At 41.9% G+C, this 15,531-nt stretch overlaps 5 protein-coding genes and 2 non-coding genes across 10 annotated transcripts; 3 read left to right on the forward strand and 4 right to left on the reverse strand.

The window, feature by feature from the left end:
* Positions 1 to 14: 14 nt before the first annotated feature.
* On the reverse strand, positions 15 to 3,728 carry alkbh2 (alkB homolog 2, alpha-ketoglutarate dependent dioxygenase). 3 transcript variants are annotated; one of them, XM_041936984.1, is made up of 5 exons: positions 3,709 to 3,728; positions 3,341 to 3,566; positions 1,537 to 1,865; positions 1,257 to 1,455; positions 15 to 1,189 (listed from the first exon to the last, which is right to left on the reverse strand). In XM_041936984.1, exons 3-5 carry the CDS (start codon positions 1,814 to 1,816, stop codon positions 880 to 882), a joined length of 789 nt encoding a protein of 262 aa, XP_041792918.1. In that variant the 5' UTR covers positions 1,817 to 1,865; positions 3,341 to 3,566; positions 3,709 to 3,728; the 3' UTR covers positions 15 to 879. The 3 variants fall into 3 exon arrangements, with proteins under 3 accessions (XP_041792918.1, XP_041792919.1, XP_041792917.1); XM_041936985.1 differs by having other exon boundaries at positions 1,257 to 1,452; positions 3,136 to 3,566; XM_041936983.1 differs by having other exon boundaries at positions 3,136 to 3,566.
* Positions 2,837 to 5,476, forward strand: unga (uracil DNA glycosylase a). 2 transcript variants are annotated; one of them, XM_041936981.1, is made up of 7 exons: positions 2,837 to 3,038; positions 3,379 to 3,579; positions 3,660 to 3,755; positions 4,423 to 4,520; positions 4,655 to 4,743; positions 4,837 to 5,015; positions 5,109 to 5,476. In XM_041936981.1, exons 1-7 carry the CDS (start codon positions 2,940 to 2,942, stop codon positions 5,247 to 5,249), a joined length of 903 nt encoding a protein of 300 aa, XP_041792915.1. In that variant the 5' UTR covers positions 2,837 to 2,939; the 3' UTR covers positions 5,250 to 5,476. The 2 variants fall into 2 exon arrangements, with proteins under 2 accessions (XP_041792915.1, XP_041792914.1); XM_041936980.1 differs by lacking the exon at positions 2,837 to 3,038 and having other exon boundaries at positions 3,123 to 3,579.
* Positions 5,477 to 6,505: 1,029 nt separating this feature from the next.
* pxmp2 (peroxisomal membrane protein 2) lies at positions 6,506 to 8,816 on the forward strand. The gene is made up of 5 exons (XM_041936826.1): positions 6,506 to 6,693; positions 7,087 to 7,209; positions 7,419 to 7,581; positions 7,968 to 8,087; positions 8,196 to 8,816. Exons 1-5 carry the CDS (start codon positions 6,584 to 6,586, stop codon positions 8,262 to 8,264), a joined length of 585 nt encoding a protein of 194 aa, XP_041792760.1. The 5' UTR covers positions 6,506 to 6,583; the 3' UTR covers positions 8,265 to 8,816.
* isg15 (ISG15 ubiquitin like modifier) lies at positions 8,736 to 9,694 on the reverse strand. Its single transcript, XM_041936827.1, has 2 exons — positions 9,597 to 9,694; positions 8,736 to 9,493 (listed from the first exon to the last, which is right to left on the reverse strand). Exon 2 carries the CDS (start codon positions 9,479 to 9,481, stop codon positions 9,011 to 9,013), a length of 471 nt encoding a protein of 156 aa, XP_041792761.1. The 5' UTR covers positions 9,482 to 9,493; positions 9,597 to 9,694; the 3' UTR covers positions 8,736 to 9,010.
* Positions 9,695 to 10,689: 995 nt separating this feature from the next.
* Positions 10,690 to 12,883, reverse strand: gatc (glutamyl-tRNA amidotransferase subunit C). The gene is made up of 5 exons (XM_041937703.1): positions 12,556 to 12,883; positions 12,398 to 12,448; positions 11,759 to 11,928; positions 11,521 to 11,624; positions 10,690 to 11,368 (listed from the first exon to the last, which is right to left on the reverse strand). Exons 1-5 carry the CDS (start codon positions 12,751 to 12,753, stop codon positions 11,307 to 11,309), a joined length of 585 nt encoding a protein of 194 aa, XP_041793637.1. The 5' UTR covers positions 12,754 to 12,883; the 3' UTR covers positions 10,690 to 11,306.
* A 1,536-nt stretch (positions 12,884 to 14,419) lies between these two features.
* trnak-uuu lies at positions 14,420 to 14,492 on the forward strand. The gene has a single exon. It is a non-coding gene; the product is annotated as a tRNA-Lys (tRNA).
* Positions 14,493 to 14,928: 436 nt separating this feature from the next.
* Positions 14,929 to 15,001, reverse strand: trnak-uuu. Its single transcript has one exon. It is a non-coding gene; the product is annotated as a tRNA-Lys (tRNA).
* Between the last annotated feature and the right edge of the window lie 530 nt (positions 15,002 to 15,531).

Genomic DNA, 15,531 nt, shown 5'->3' on the forward strand with positions numbered 1-15,531 from the left:
TCTAGAGTTTTATTTTTTAAGAGCAACATAATTCTTTGCCAGCTTTGAGACAGCAGAGATTGCGAGCTTGTAGATGTGGCTGCTCAAATTCTGCAGACTGACCAAGCAGCGGTCCTCACTGAAGGATTTCAAACTAAAGACTTTCATTATAGCGAGATGAGCAGTGCATATTTCACAACAATAAACACAACACATAATTTAAAGGGCTAAATAATTCTCTGCCAAAGGCTATGACTGAAAAAATGACCTTAAGCAGATAGTTTGCTGGCTTATAAAAACCTTGAGGTGGAGATGAAACAGCTTGTAAGATGGCCTTTAGTTTTATTTTCCCTGTGGTCAAGAATTAAGTTTGATGCTCAAAGACTTTTTGAAATCCTTCAAAGAGCAGCCGCGTTTAGCATTGGATGGATGAATAAATCAGCAGACATACAACAAAGTCTGATGAAACACAAAAACCATCAACCATGATAAAAAAGGTAATTTTTCATACACTTGTGCATCTTCTTTGGAACAGCACACAACTCTCCAACTATAACATGTAAAAGACTGAACTTGCAATTTAGCATACAGTGCTCGTTTGCTCAGTCGAAGTACATGAACAGTGCAACAAAGGAAGCTAAATACAGCCTCCATCGTCTGCACTCAATGAGTGTCATTTTTCAGGGAGACTGAACTGTTTAGTGTTGATTTTATTGTTCCTTTCCTGCAGAAACATTAAGAGCTGCTATACAACAACAACATATCCTGCTGAAAGTATCTTAAACTGTAGTATGAACTTGCATCAGTTGGAAGTTTGGTTCATTTTAACTGTAAACTGTAAATGTGCTCATTCTCCAGAGTCCCTTAGTCAGACGTTAGTGGGGCCCCGGCCCCACTCGGTCATTTCTTTCTGTCCAGTAGGATGCGTCTGAAGGTGAGGTTGATACGAGGCTGGGAAACCTTCTTGCGAACAGGGAGGCTGTGGTACCAGAAAGTGTTGGTCGGCGAGTTCATGAGGAGCAGGCTTCCATGAGCCAGCTCCAGCTTCACGGGCTCAATCTGTCTGCGGACCTGTTTTCCCCGAGCATCTCTGTGCCGGAAGATAAAGTCTCGTGCCGCTCCGAGAGAGACCGAGGCGATGGGACAGAGGGGGTCCAGCTCCTTCTCATCATCACGATGCTCACCCATGTGATCCTGCCCATCTTTGTACCTGGTGGACAGAAGAACTCAGCAGGGAGACAGACATCAAACTGTGACTTTTACAACTCATTTCTCACCTGTTGACCAGGACAAAGTTAAATGTTTGTCCAGTTGCTTTTGTGACAGAATCGCGGATATATTCCAAGGTTGGAGTCCACTGGCAGGCTAAACGTGTCACTCCAGAATAGGTGTAGGTTAGACCTGCTTCTCCGTATGTGGCCTGCTTTCTTGGTATATTGTGCACCTTTCCAAACAGCTGGACTCTTGCTTCTTCTCCTGGAACAAAAACAGCCACAGTCACTGGACTATACTGCAACGTCTGGTGATAACTATACAAGAAAAGGTTTGATGTTGTACCTGTTGCGTACACCACCTCCTCCTCCAGCTGTTTAAACAGGCGATCTGCTTCCTCTTTGGAGAACAGCAGAGCATAATCACAGTCAAAGCCCTCCGCCTCTATTTTTTGCCAAGGAACAGGATCAGAGAATTCTGCTGAAGCGGCATGTTCTTCTTCCTCCTCCTCCTCCTCCTCCTGCTTCATCCTCTCATCATTTTCTAGTTTGATCTTCTTCTGTGGACTTCTTGCATCATTGGTGCAGGAGTGTTTACTCTGTCCACGAATCACAAACTTTTCCATTGCAGTAACCTGCTGCTGTGGCGCTTAATTGCAGAATTTTTTTTGGGTTCTGGATGATAAAAAGAAGAATGAAACATTACTAACACAGATTTTGAGATTTAAAGAAATTTGAAACTAGAATTAATGCCTTGTGGTTGTTCACCTCCGTCAATCAGTCAAGTTGTCTTGACTTAGGAATATTTTTACAGAGGAGTACAGAAGACTGATAGAGAGCTTCATCACATGGTGCAACAACAATCACCTGAAGCTCAGTATCAGCAGAACCAATGAGCTTATGGTGGACTGCAATGCTTTAAATATGGATGTTGCTGTAAAGAAGCAACACATTCTAAAGCGTGGATGCTTCAGACACAGGTTCAACCCGGCAGCACACATGGTCTCTACAATCACCACAGTTTGAAGGTGGATGCCCAAGATTAGTGTCACCAATTTGGTATCTGACCAAATATAAAATATGGTCACAATCTCTTCTTCTGTTCCTGAGTTATGGTGTTTGACAGAAAAGTGTTTCTTTTGAGATGAACTTAGCTATAATTAGGATATTCAACAATTACTTTCATGATCATCTTAATCTGTTAAGTATTTTCTCGGTTCTCAGTTGTCTGTGAAATGTTAGAAAATAGTTAAAATGTCCATTTTACATCAACTTAAAGCAATAAAGATAATTAATTTACCATCCTATAAGACAATAAAACACCAAATCGTCACATCTGAGAACACAAATCAAAATATTTTGTGTATTTTTGCTTTATCAAAACAGTTGATGATTAATTCCGTTGATTGGCTACTCGATTAATCGACGATTGTTTTAGTGCCACGAAACAGTGTAAACAACAGCAAATACCTCAACATTACGCCTTTAACACAATAAAATACCACTATTACGAAAAATTGTTGAGAAAACGTCTCTGTCTCTAACAGTAGTGAACACTTAACAGCAGTTTGTCTTGAACGGCCCGCAGCTCATTAGCATAACTCTGCTGTCGTCACTTTTGGCGCGAAATCCTCTGCTCCCGGTGAGAGAGCTGAGCCTGTGAGGAGTTCACCGGTTTGCTCCCACGTTAGCAGATAAGTGAAATTAATTGGTTTACGGCAGCTCACCGCCAAGGTGTTTTTCAACAGAATGATTGGACAGAAAACTATTAACTCATTTTTTACGCCAGTCTCAAAAAAGAGGATTTGTAAGGGTTTAGATGAAGCCGAGGAGGATGCCAAAGACCCGGTGAGTCCTTTCTGCTTCAGTTTGTCTGCTAGCGTCAGAAACATGCATAGCTTCTAATGCTAAAACAAGACTTTATTAATATTTAAGCAACACTTACAGTGTAGTTGTAGAGCATTTCAAACGCTGGGGGATTTGCAGTTTCCCGCGACACGTTCAGCGTAATCCAAGCTGCGTTCACAAGCACCACTGTGTTCGTGATTGTTGTTAAAAGTGGTGTCACAGCCACCACAACACGAGCATGTTTGTGCTGCACCGTCAACGGTTTCTAAAGCCGCTTGCACTTCCAGCTGCCCGCTTCTTACCAGCGCTGTATTTTGCGCAATTCACTAAAATTGTGCAGAAGAAGCTGAAGTCCTCGGCGGTGGAGCCGGAGCCGTTCAGCCGTCCTCCTGCTCCTCTTTCCCCGGAACAACTAGACAGGATCGCCCGCAACAAGAGGGCAGCGTTGGAGAAACTCGCTTCCGCTCAAACACCTCCAGGGTTTGAGGAAAGCTGGAGAAGCTGTCTGTCGGCGGAGTTTGGAAAGCCCTATTTTAAACAAGTGAGAGGACAAGTCACCACACTGCACACGGTGTCTCTGTTGCTGTGAACAGTTTAAATAACCTCATATCTTTGCCACAGCTGATGAATTTTGTCTCTGAAGAGAGGAAGCGCCACACTGTGTACCCACCTGCCGAGCATGTCTTCACCTGGACACAGATGTGTGACATCCGGGATGTAAGTTGAGCTGTACTGAGACACTGTCTGACACAATGCAACTTAACAAAACATGTACACAATGCGACAAAACACAAACAAATTAAGAAAGCATCATCAATTTGACAACGCATGCACTGCAAATACACACAACCAAATAGACAAATATGGCGCAAGTAGCACAGGTGAACAGGTATGTTTCCAGAAGACATAAAAAAAATGATGAACCTGGCTTGAACATTGCTGTTGCCAAGGTTTGCGTCTCCTGTCAGCTGCACATCAGCTAAAAATGCTTTTTTTTTCTTTGGTTTATTATTTATTTTTGCAGATATCTGCTGTTGAACTTGCACAAGCTTTTTTGTTATAAACCTGCCAATTCAAATAATCTGAGGACATACCCACATTAATTGTGAAATATGCCAGCATTATGTTCAATAACTTCAAAAGTCGTCACAAACATGACAACAACAAGCATGGGTTCATCACATTTTGCACATAAAAAAAAAAACGTAAAATGGCGAAACCTGACGTAGTCTTGACATTCGTTCCTTCTTTGAGTAAAGAGTTACTGAGAGCCAAATGTGGGTATTACCTTTCTTTAAAAATAGAAATGTATTATCTGATGTGTCCCTCAGTTTGGTTTTAATTGTCCCGGGTGCCTTTCTTTAAGTTCTGTCTCTAATTCCAGGTCAAAGTGGTGATTCTTGGCCAGGATCCATATCATGGTCCAAACCAAGCCCATGGACTGTGCTTCAGTGTCCAAAGACCAGTGCCTCCTCCACCCAGGTTAAAACCTTTTCAGTGTCTGTCACTACTTTTTAAAGTCTTGCCTGTGAACTACGTACTTAAAGTCAGATAATTGTGTGAGCTGTGCAGTCTTTCAACATATTTATTGCGCTCTTGATCCTCTTTGTTTCCAGTTTGGAGAACATGTACAAAGAACTGGTGTCGGACATTGAAGGCTTTCAGCACCCCGGACATGGAGATCTGACTGAATGGGCCAAACAAGGTATATTTTCAAAAAAAACAATCTGAATGTTGACACAACTAGAGAACTGTTGGCCATTCACAGACCTGCCGTCTTCATGAACTCGTTCACCAGGCGTGTTGTTGCTCAATGCTGTGTTGACCGTCCGAGCCCACCAGGCCAACTCCCACAAAGACAAAGGCTGGGAGACGTTCACCGACGCTGTGGTCCACTGGCTCAGCAGCAACCGGGAAGGCCTCGTCTTCATGCTGTGGGGCTCTTATGCTCAGAAGAAAGGAGCTGCTATTAACAGGGTGAGTCTGCACTGCTGGGTTAATGCAAACACTTTAAAACCAAAGCTTTCTGTCACGTTCATTCGTCTGAGTTCATGTTCTCTGGCTTTGCAGAAGCGCCACCACATTCTGCAGGCTGTGCATCCTTCTCCCCTGTCTGCTCATCGAGGATTTTTTGGATGCAGGCATTTCTCAAAGGCGAACGAGTTGCTGAAGAAATCCGGAAAGTGTCCCATAAACTGGAAGGCACTTTAAGTTGTTTAACATGTCAGCTTTTCTAAATCGTTTGTTCGTGAACTACAGTCTAAAACCCATCCATAAGCTTTCTGAGTTTCCTGTTTTAGCAGTAGTATGTGTAGAGATTAGTTTATAAAGGGTTCATGTTGGCAGTTTAAGCTCTACACTGAATTTTCATAAAGGCCTTTTTCTGAACTGTTCTGATACATCTTTGTATGATCTGCACTTCTTGGCAGTTTCTTGTAAATACGATTGTGTTTTTTTTTTTTTTATCAAAATATTGGTTCTATTAAAGTGGTTCCAAAAGTGGATGTTGTATATTAATATCTCTACATTTGCTCAGTGCAGTCTAAAATCTGCTCACTCACTGTCAGTGCTCCGCTGTAGGAGTTTCTGTATCTGTATGTGAATTTGCCTGCACCGAAAAGTTAAAAACTTGATGATGGAAACGCAAAGCTAAAGAAAATACAAGTCAAATACATCAGAAGGAAAGGTGCTAAAAGACACCAGGCTCTGTCAAGTTACTTTCTCGCTGATTTCTAGTCATCTTTAACTGGCTTTGGGTATTTGACCCTTAGCACAGACTATTAAGTGCCTCACCACAGAAAGCAGTTACAGTGTGTTTTATTTGGTGTAAAACATTACTATCATAGAACTGTAAGCTTTGATGTTCAGGATCGATTATTATTTTGAAATGAAGACTTTAAAGTTTTTACCTTTTGACCAGGATGCATTCACTTTTCCAAAAAAATGTCTCATAAATTTCTTTAATCATCTGCCACGAGAAAGATCAGTAATTTTATTAAAGTCACTATTTTGCGCCATCAGGAGTGGCTAGATTAACTGAAATGCTAACAGTTACCAAACACACTTTTATACTTTTAATTTTAGATTAAAAAAGTTAACTAAGTTGCTTTAAAACCTTAAAACAAGTAGATGAGGTTAAATTCACATCCAGTCAAACTGAAATATGATCTTTATGACAAAATATTAATGTTGCAGGGAAGGTTGCTGCCTTATATTTACCTAAAAAATTAGAAGTACTTGTTGCATTCAGGATCTTAGTTGTGTTGCGTGTTGCACAGTGCCAATGAAACAGAATGTTTGACACACTTGCTTTAAGGTAAGCACATGTAAGCACGTCCAACTCCTCCTGATATAGAAATAAAATTGATAAATGTTCGATTTAAAAAAATGTAATCTGCGTTGGCGGTTTTGGACGTCGACGTGAAGGCGTGCCTCCGCCTCTGACGAAATGACGTCAACCGGAAGAGTTCGTCAGAGTTCTCTCCTGACAACTTCGACCCATCCAGTCGTGTTGTGGTCATGTTTGTACAGTCCAACAAGTGACAATGCCTGTGCAGAGCCTGCCCGTCCGGGACGCGTCCGTTCATTTCCGTTTACTGCAGCAGTATCTGATTCTTCTGAAGAAATACCCCATCCTCACCAAGTCTGTGACGAGGTCAGTAGCTTTATTAGCTTAATTCACTCTCTGAATGGTTCATGTTCTGCTGCCAGGTGCTTGTTTTCTGCCGTGTCGCCTCAGTCTGACAGGTAAAAACTAGGCGTGCTTTCTCACTAAAGCACCGACAACGTTAGCTTACTGTTTCCTACACTGTAACCAGTTTAGCATTTGTTAGCATACTTACTTGACTTCAAAGTGTCTCTTTGTTTGCACTGACAGCCCTATTGTGTCAACGCTCTGGCTTCAGCCAATCAGCTTCTGCCAGGAAAACCTCCCCTAACCAGTCACTGATTGATTTTGTCAGATTATGAATTCACCTGTTGCATACTGATAGAGCTGTGTGTGTGTGTGTGTGTGTGTGGTGTGTGTTTGCGTGCTTGATATTTTCAGTGGCATCCTCTCAGCTTTAGGAAATCTTCTGTCTCAGACTTTGGAGGCAAGAAAAAAGGCCAAAGATGGAGCCCCAGTCAATGCGATCGACACAGCTGGAGCTACACGCTATGCCATTTATGGGTGAGACTTCACACAGAGACAAAACTGAGGGCTGACAAGAATATGACTGTAATGCTGTGTTCCAGACAGGGTGAAATACACTAACTGCGGTGCAACATACTTACAGTTAAAGAAAGAATCTTTGTACATTACAATTGAACTCTCCTCTTACATCTGTATTTTGTTTAACATTTCAAGTTTTTTTTTTTTTGCCTTTTTGTCTGTTGCAGGTTGTTTATTACAGGACCGGTGAGCCATTACTTTTACCAGCTGATGGAAGTGTGGATGCCCAGCACAGACCCGTACTGTATAGTCAAACGTCTGCTACTTGATCGGCTTTTTTTTGCCCCCGGCTTTCTGCTCCTTTTCTACTTTGTTATGAACGTCCTGGAGGTGGGTCATCGCAGAAACTGTTGCTCTTAATTATCTCATTGGTTCCAGACATGATGAGACAAATTAAAAGACAAGAAAGGGTCAAAATTGCTGCAGCAGAAGCTAAAATATCCTGATTTTTTTTAGGTGTTAGTTTGAGTGAAGCTAAAAAGAAAATGCAGGATCCTACACTTCCCATGATGCATACTTGACTGGTTTTTGATGTGTAAAATTGGCATTCATGCAGTGTTGCAACCTGGATATTAACCACACTATTTAGTTCACTGTCATCATGTGTTTTATGAAATATTAGACACGTGTTATAAAGTTTTTTATACTGACATGAAGGATAAAATGGAAAATTGCACAATAAATGTACATATGTAGTGATTCCAATCTATTTTCAGGCTAAAAGTTTGGCAGAATTTGAGAAGAAGGTGAGAGGAAGTTACTGGACTGCCTTAAAGATGAACTGGAAAGTTTGGACTCCCTTTCAGTTCATCAATATCAACTTCGTGCCTGTGCAGGTTTGTATTTCACTGTGATCCTGCCATCGAGCAAATGATGAGTCACATCCTGAAACCACTGATGTTTATTTCAACTCTGTGTTCCGGTGTGTGATTTGTTGCTTTCAGTTCCGAGTGCTGTTTGCCAACATGGTCGCCTTGTTTTGGTACGCCTACCTTGCATCTGTGAGGAAATGAAGCTGCCTCTGATTTTCACAGAACACGAATAAGGAGGAAAACTGCTTCTTCTGGGTTGCTTCAGGCTGTTTACTGTGCTACTGTATACCTGTTCCTGATCTGGACAATAATACAGATCTTCTTCTGATTATCTCCTAACAAACCAATGACTTTAAGCCATTATAACACGGTGCTATGATAGTTTGGATACATGGCTGTGTTGGTAATAAAAGAACATAATAAATGTTATTCATTATGAATGCTTTTCTCACAGAGCACTGCTGAGATGTGACAGTAAACCTGGAATTCTATAACTGAGACAGTCTCTTTTATAAACTGGAATAATGTCAGGTTGGACTCTGTGATTCTGAAGTGCCTTTTTGTTACTTGTTACTCTTGTTACTTACTCTGTACAGGCTGCAGCTCCACCTCTGAGCTGAACTAACAGGACAGTGCAGGAAATGTGAAGACACATACAAATTCACATTTGGGATTTCATTTTTTCTTTATTTTTTTAAATGCCCAGTTAACATAATTAAAACATGTATTTGTGAGAATAAAAATTTAAGACACCGTGTTGTGTGTGTGTGTGTGTGTGTATAACATTTGTATCTAATCTAATCTATTAAGCCAGAACAAGTTCTTAAGATATAACAAAGTTACATGTCGAGGAATGTGTTGATTTTCCACATGAAAATAGAAATAAATAAGAAACATGGCTTCATTTCTATTATATAAAAGAATGCACAGCATGAGCCTGAGTGTCCTCAGCCTCCTCTCAGGCGGAGCAGCAGGTTGATGGTGCTCAGTGCCTCCACGTTGTAGTCCGAAAGGCGACGACCGTCCTCCATCTCCTTGCTTTGATAAACCAGCCTCTGCTGGCTCACCGCGACCCCCTCCCTGCACTGGACCCTGCTCTTCAGGTTCCCCACGGTCTCGTCGGGTTTGATATCGTAGGTGTTCACCTGCCCCTTCTCGTTTTTGACGAACACCTGGATGGTGGCCGGCTGGGTGATCAGCAGAGACACCTGGGAACCAGACTGCAGACCGTACGATGTGACGGGCTTTGAGTCGTCGCTGAGAGGAGTCATCTGGCCGTTGACAAAGACCAGTTTCTGGGTCTGAGGGGGAAATCCGAGCTTCGTCTGGATGAGGAGTTTCAGGTCACGCACCGTGTCCTGCGGGTTCAGCCTCAGAGTGCGGGAAGCCCCGTTCAGCATCGTGATGCTTAGATCCATGATGAGAGCGCCCTGAAACATCAGTCAACACGTTTGATTAAAACTAGTCCGGAAAAGCTTTTACTCCTTCAGTGGAGGTTATTTCAGCAAAGCGTTGATAAACAGAGCTTCCTACCTGGAGATCGATTCAGAAAAATCCTCCGGAAAACTTGCTGAAAAGTGTCGAGATGATGAGAAACAGCTGAGCCGCAGAGACTCTTCAGCTCACCGCTGTTTATATAAAGGCGGCACCGCCCCCCCTCACACACACCTCACACCCACTTTCGTTTTCCAGCTGTCAAAAGTCTCGGTTTCTATTCTCCAAACATGATGCAACCCCTGCTGCAACTTTGTCACAATCTTTAGCAAAACTGAAGAAAGGAGTGGTCGTGAACTTCCCACACAATAATCCAGTTTTGTCTGAGGAGAAGTTCTTACTCAAAGACTTAGAGCAGATTTTTAAACGGTCTGAGAAACTTATGATCAGGACTGTGTGGTCAGAACAATAAACAGAAGTGACAATAACAAGTAATGACAGTAAGCAAACATGTGTGACAGTGTAACACAGACCTGTGTCACCACTGTTCACTGCGACAAACCCATGAAGTCTCCATCAGTTTACATACTCCCACAGAAACAGATCTTAATAACTGGTTTGCAGCTTGCTGACTGAATTTCAGCATTTAAATTCAGCCTGGCTAGAAGACACCATTTCACTTAAAAAGTAAAACAAGTCTCGATTTAATTAATATTAATGGTTCAGCTGTATGTTATTCAAAGTTGGGCCATTCCGGATTGATCAGAAATGGGAAAAATATATAATAAATAATAAAATATAATAATAAAGATGCACAGAAGATTTTATAAACTTAATAATATCATAAATATATTTTGCTGTCGAGGTGATGACAGATGAGCAGAGCAGGTACCAGGTACCTCAGCTGCTCAACAGCGCCCCCCTGACTGAACATTTGTTTTCTCCTCCATAACTTTCGGTTTCTATTCTCCAAACATGACACAGCTCCTGTGTCAACTTTGTTCTGTTCTTTACCAAGACTGTGCAAAGGACAGTAATCAGCAAACAGATGACCTGCAGAGTACTGAAAGGTATGTTTGGTTCTGTTTAGGAAATGTTAAATCATTTAATTAGATTATATGTGAATAACAAACATAAACACTAATAAAACGACATGTTTCCTATGGAAATGAATCAGAAAGAGGGAGTGAGATAGAGAAAACAAGTTTTTATTTAAATTAAAGTTAAACACCTCCACAGTGAAAAGAGGACACTTAAAAATTAGGATGTACAGTATCACTCAAAAGTTTGGACACACCTTCTCAATGGTTTTTCTTTATTTGTATTACTTTCTACACTGTAGATTCATACTGAAGACATCAAAACTCTGAAGGAACACATACGGAATTATGTAGGAAACAAAAAAAGGGTTAAACAAACCAGAATATGTTTAATATTTTAGCCACCTTTTGCTTTGATGACAGCTTTGCACACTCTAGCCGTTCTCTCAGTCAGCTTCATGAGGCAGTCACCTGTATTGGTTTTCAGTTAACAGGTGTGTCATATCAAGAGTTAATTTGTGAAATTTCTTGCCATGTGCAACAATGGGCTTACACTGCGTCATTGTACTGGATGTCCTCACAGCACAGGTTCACTGCTTACTCACAATTTTGATAAAATGACACTGAAACTAAAATGAGACCAAACCATTGCTGTCAACTGAAACAGGAAAAATATAAATATAAATGCATCACCAGCAGGTTTTTAATATACGCAACAACTTCCCAAATGAAAAATGAGTAATAAATATCAAAGATAAGTTCCAGAACATCAGAACTCTGAGTGCTTCAGCATGGCTGCCCTCTTCTCCCTCGCTGGTAGAGGAATATTTCCTGTGGTAAAACAATAAATATTAGTTACGGCTTTCACAATGGAAAAAGTTCATAATCATCTTTCATTTTATTCACTTATATCAGTAATGTGCAAGCGATCATAAAAGTCACACTAATTTATAAATATAAATGTATTCAGCTTATCTTCTTACCTGGTGGTGCCACAAAATATTCTTCAACTGTGTTTTTGGCAAGCGGAAGCAGTTCTTCAGCACAGTCCTCTTCTGTCACTGCATCGTTCCGCAGGTATAATGCCCTGAGTGTGGATGAAACATTACCACGATCATTAAAACCTGAGCTACAGTGGTTGCTGGAAGCTACTTTGGTTATTACTGTGATGAAAAGGCCCACATGTAAAGAAGCTGTTTTTCACAACTGTCTGTACCATACCTGTCCTCCAGAACCGAATCCATTGGTTCAACCCCCGTTGTGTCAACAACATGAAGCTGATCTGCAAATCGTATGGCTTTCTCCAAACAGTCCAGTCCCTGTTTGGTGCGGAAGTCGACCAAGGCCAGTCGCTCCAGTTTGTCCACCAGGTCGGCAGGGATTTGGGTAGGCTGTAAAATCAAAACGGTGTGTTGCTTAGAAACGTACATCAGTTTCGTCCCACCATCATTCAAAAACGCCTTAAACTGTAACTAACCATTGAATAGAGTCATCAATCACTCTTAGTGTTACTAATCCTCTGCTGCAGCTCAGCACGGAAACACTGTGGAAATCTGGCCTAAAAAAATAGTAATTTTGGCAGATATCACATGATCAGATTGCTACAGATAAACCTCTGTGTACACTTTGCACTTGGACGGGATCTTTTAATGGCCAATATGAACAAAAGGAATGATTACATCATGCAAAGCACGTATGTCAGTGTACATCAGGGCACCTGACTATTGTTTGAGTCAGTGGCCTTCAACTAAATATCTAAGATCTAACATTTCAGGGCATTAGGTCACCTAGCAGTACTTGTACTTAACACCATGCAAGCACTGTATTGTGTTCACATTCACCCAGTCATGAGGGTATTACCGGGGGAAGTTGGTCCTCTGGTACTGGTTCCCATGTTGCGAACTGTGGTACCTGTCAAAACAGACAACCATGTATCGAGACTGACAAATCAACGTTCTGCATTTGCTACAGAATAAACCGACTGCAATTCAACTATTAATCACTGACCTTTAATTTACCTTTGGGTTATGTGGCTGAGAGCTCGACAGTCGCGTTACACTTGTGATGTGGCTCTTGTGGCAGCGGTTTCTTCTTCTTTGGAAGTTCATATTTGTTACAGGGTAGCCATCGTTTGCTAACAGGCTACATAAATGCCGAGTGATATTCATTGACACGCCGCGGCATGTGCATTTAGGAGTGAGGCTAAACACTAACATTTCCAGCACATTTATCGAGTCAGCTATGTCCGAGTTGTATAAAATAGTGTCGCGTTTTCTTAAAACCACGTATTCACCAGAAAGGTCAGTACGGCGGCTCCAAACTAGCTTCGCATGTGTAGCAAACGACTTCCTGTAGCTAGCCCAGAGGCTGCAGGACGAGCGGAAGCGAGAGGTTTCACACCCACTTACTTCCTTCTTCGCTTATGTCCCAGGCAGACATAAATTACAACTGCGACTTCTGCCATACAGAGCCAAAAACCATCATCCACCTCTTTTGTCAGTGCTGTTACAGTAAGAGCCATCATGCTGGGCAAATTTCATATTCACAAAACAAAATGGACAAAGAAAAGGCCGAATGGAAAACACTTTGAAAATGAACTCAAACAATACTTTAACACAATAATGACTTCTTCAAACAACAAAGCCATAAAAATATCAAATTTGTTTATTAACCTGTTCGCGCAGGCCCCCTAGTGGTTTATGATTTGTTACCCCACATATGTTTATACTGCCTTTACATGACTCCTTGTGTTTACACTGGTATTTGAATAAGTTGATTTTTGCATTTTGGGTTTTTTTTATGTTCACTCTCAGTTGACACTCTGTATAACCACCTTGTCTTCGTTGAAATACAGTGGGGGTGTTTTAAACGTGAAGGAATATTGTCCAATTATTAAAATATTTTAACCTTCATGAGCAAAAACGTGAAGTATAACATCTCGGAAAGATATTGATAGCATTGTGAAACCAGCATGGCAATTCCTGTGTCAAATGCTGCTGTTGGCGCAGGCACACTATATATGATGGTTGTAGAAATCAGTGTATGTGGTCGACAACATGCACCGGTATGATTAAAAATAAAGAAAATAAGACGTTGACATTTTGTCAAAATAGTTCATGGTTGATGATAATGTGTTGTTTGTGTTGAAATCAGAAGTCGAATACATGTGGCGGTACCCTGGTCATTCCCATTTTCCCCTCGCCAATTTCATTTTTTGACAGACGGCCAATCGCGGCCGTCATTTCCATCTTTCCCCGCGACCAATCGCGGTTCCTCATTTCCATCTTTGGACAGACGGCCAATCGCGGCCCGTCATTTCCATCTTTCCCCGCGGCCAACCGCGGCTCCTCATTTCCATCTTTGATAGTCGGCCAATCGCGGCCCATCATTTCCATCTTTTCAATTAAACAAAGTGTTAATGGGATAGGGAGCCGTCAGAGCGCCCGGATAGCTCAGTTGGTAGAGCTTCAGACACAGACTATTGTAATACACGATAGTGGCCATTGTCCGAATTAGCGTAAGAATTCAACGGGTTGCAAATCACTAGTTTTATTCATGACCATGAAGAATGAGTGGAGCTCATTTGTCAACTCTCGTCCATTCGCGTCTCCTCGTTCCCATTTGCCCCCCGCCAATCGCGTCTTCTCATTTCCATCTTTTGACAGACGACCAATCGTGGCTTCTCATTTCCATCTTTCTCCGCGGCCAATCGCGTCTTCTCATTTCCATCTTTGGACAGACGGCCAATCGCGGCCCGTCATTTCCATCTTTCCCCGCGGCCAATCGCAGCTCGTCATTTCCATCTTTGGACAGACGGCCCGTCATTTCCATATTTTCCTGCCAATAAAACAAAGTGTTAATGGGGAAAGGAATCGTAAGAGCGCCCGGATAGCTCAGTCGGTAGAGCATCAGACTTTTAATCTGAGGGTCCAGGGTTCAAGTCCCTGTTCGGGCGATACAAGTTTTGTGTTTTTTGACCAACATTTCCACGTTTTGAAAAATATTGCTGTGGCCCATATCCAGAATTCTCATTGTAGCCAAAGAGACAGGCTATGGTTCCACATTCCCCGACATGTAGAAATACTTTCTCTGTGGCCGAGAATCCTTTCCTTCTCTCAGGAGGAGTCGGCAAAGGAGAAGTTTCAGGGGAAAAAAAAGTTATCCGCCCGATGCGTCAAGACTTTTGGTTTTTGAACAACATATAGTCATTTCCATGTTTTGAAAGCTATCACTTTGGCACATATCCAAAATTTTTATTGTAGACAAAAGGGATAGGCTATGGTTCCACATTCCCTGACCTGTAGACATATTGTCTCTATGGCTGGGTAGAGTCCTTGCCTGTTCCCAGGAGGAGTCAGCAAAGGAGAAATGAGAGAAAAAAAAAAATCTCTCGCCCGAACAGGGACTTGAACCCTGGACCCTCAGATTAAAAGTCTGATGCTCTACCGACTGAGCTATCCGGGCGCTCTTGCGATTCCTTTCCCCATTAACACTTTGTTTTATTGGCAGGAAAATATGGAAATGACGGGCCGTCTGTCCAAAGATGGAAATGACGAGCTGCGATTGGCCGCGGGGAAAGATGGAAATGACGGGCCGCGATTGGCCGTCTGTCCAAAGATGGAAATGAGAAGACGCGATTGGCCGCGGAGAAAGATGGAAATGAGAAGCCACGATTGGTCGTCTGTCAAAAGATGGAAATGAGAAGACGCGATTGGCGGGGGGCAAATGGGAACGAGGAGACGCGAATGGACGGGAGTAGATAAATGGGCTCCACTCATTCTTCATGGTCATGAATAAAACTAGTTATTTGCAACCCGTTGAATTCTTACGCTAATTCGGACAATGGCCACTATCATGTATTACAATAACACCTGTGCTAGCTGCAGTATTTAACACAGAAAACGCCTGTTCCAAAATACTATCAGTATCAGTGGCTTTATATTTTGTACTACAACTGTAGTTCTATACAGTTATATACTGTCTCGGCACATGTT

This window comes from Chelmon rostratus, chromosome 5, assembly GCF_017976325.1.
Source record: "Chelmon rostratus isolate fCheRos1 chromosome 5, fCheRos1.pri, whole genome shotgun sequence".
Lineage (NCBI taxonomy): Eukaryota > Metazoa > Chordata > Actinopteri > Chaetodontiformes > Chaetodontidae > Chelmon > Chelmon rostratus.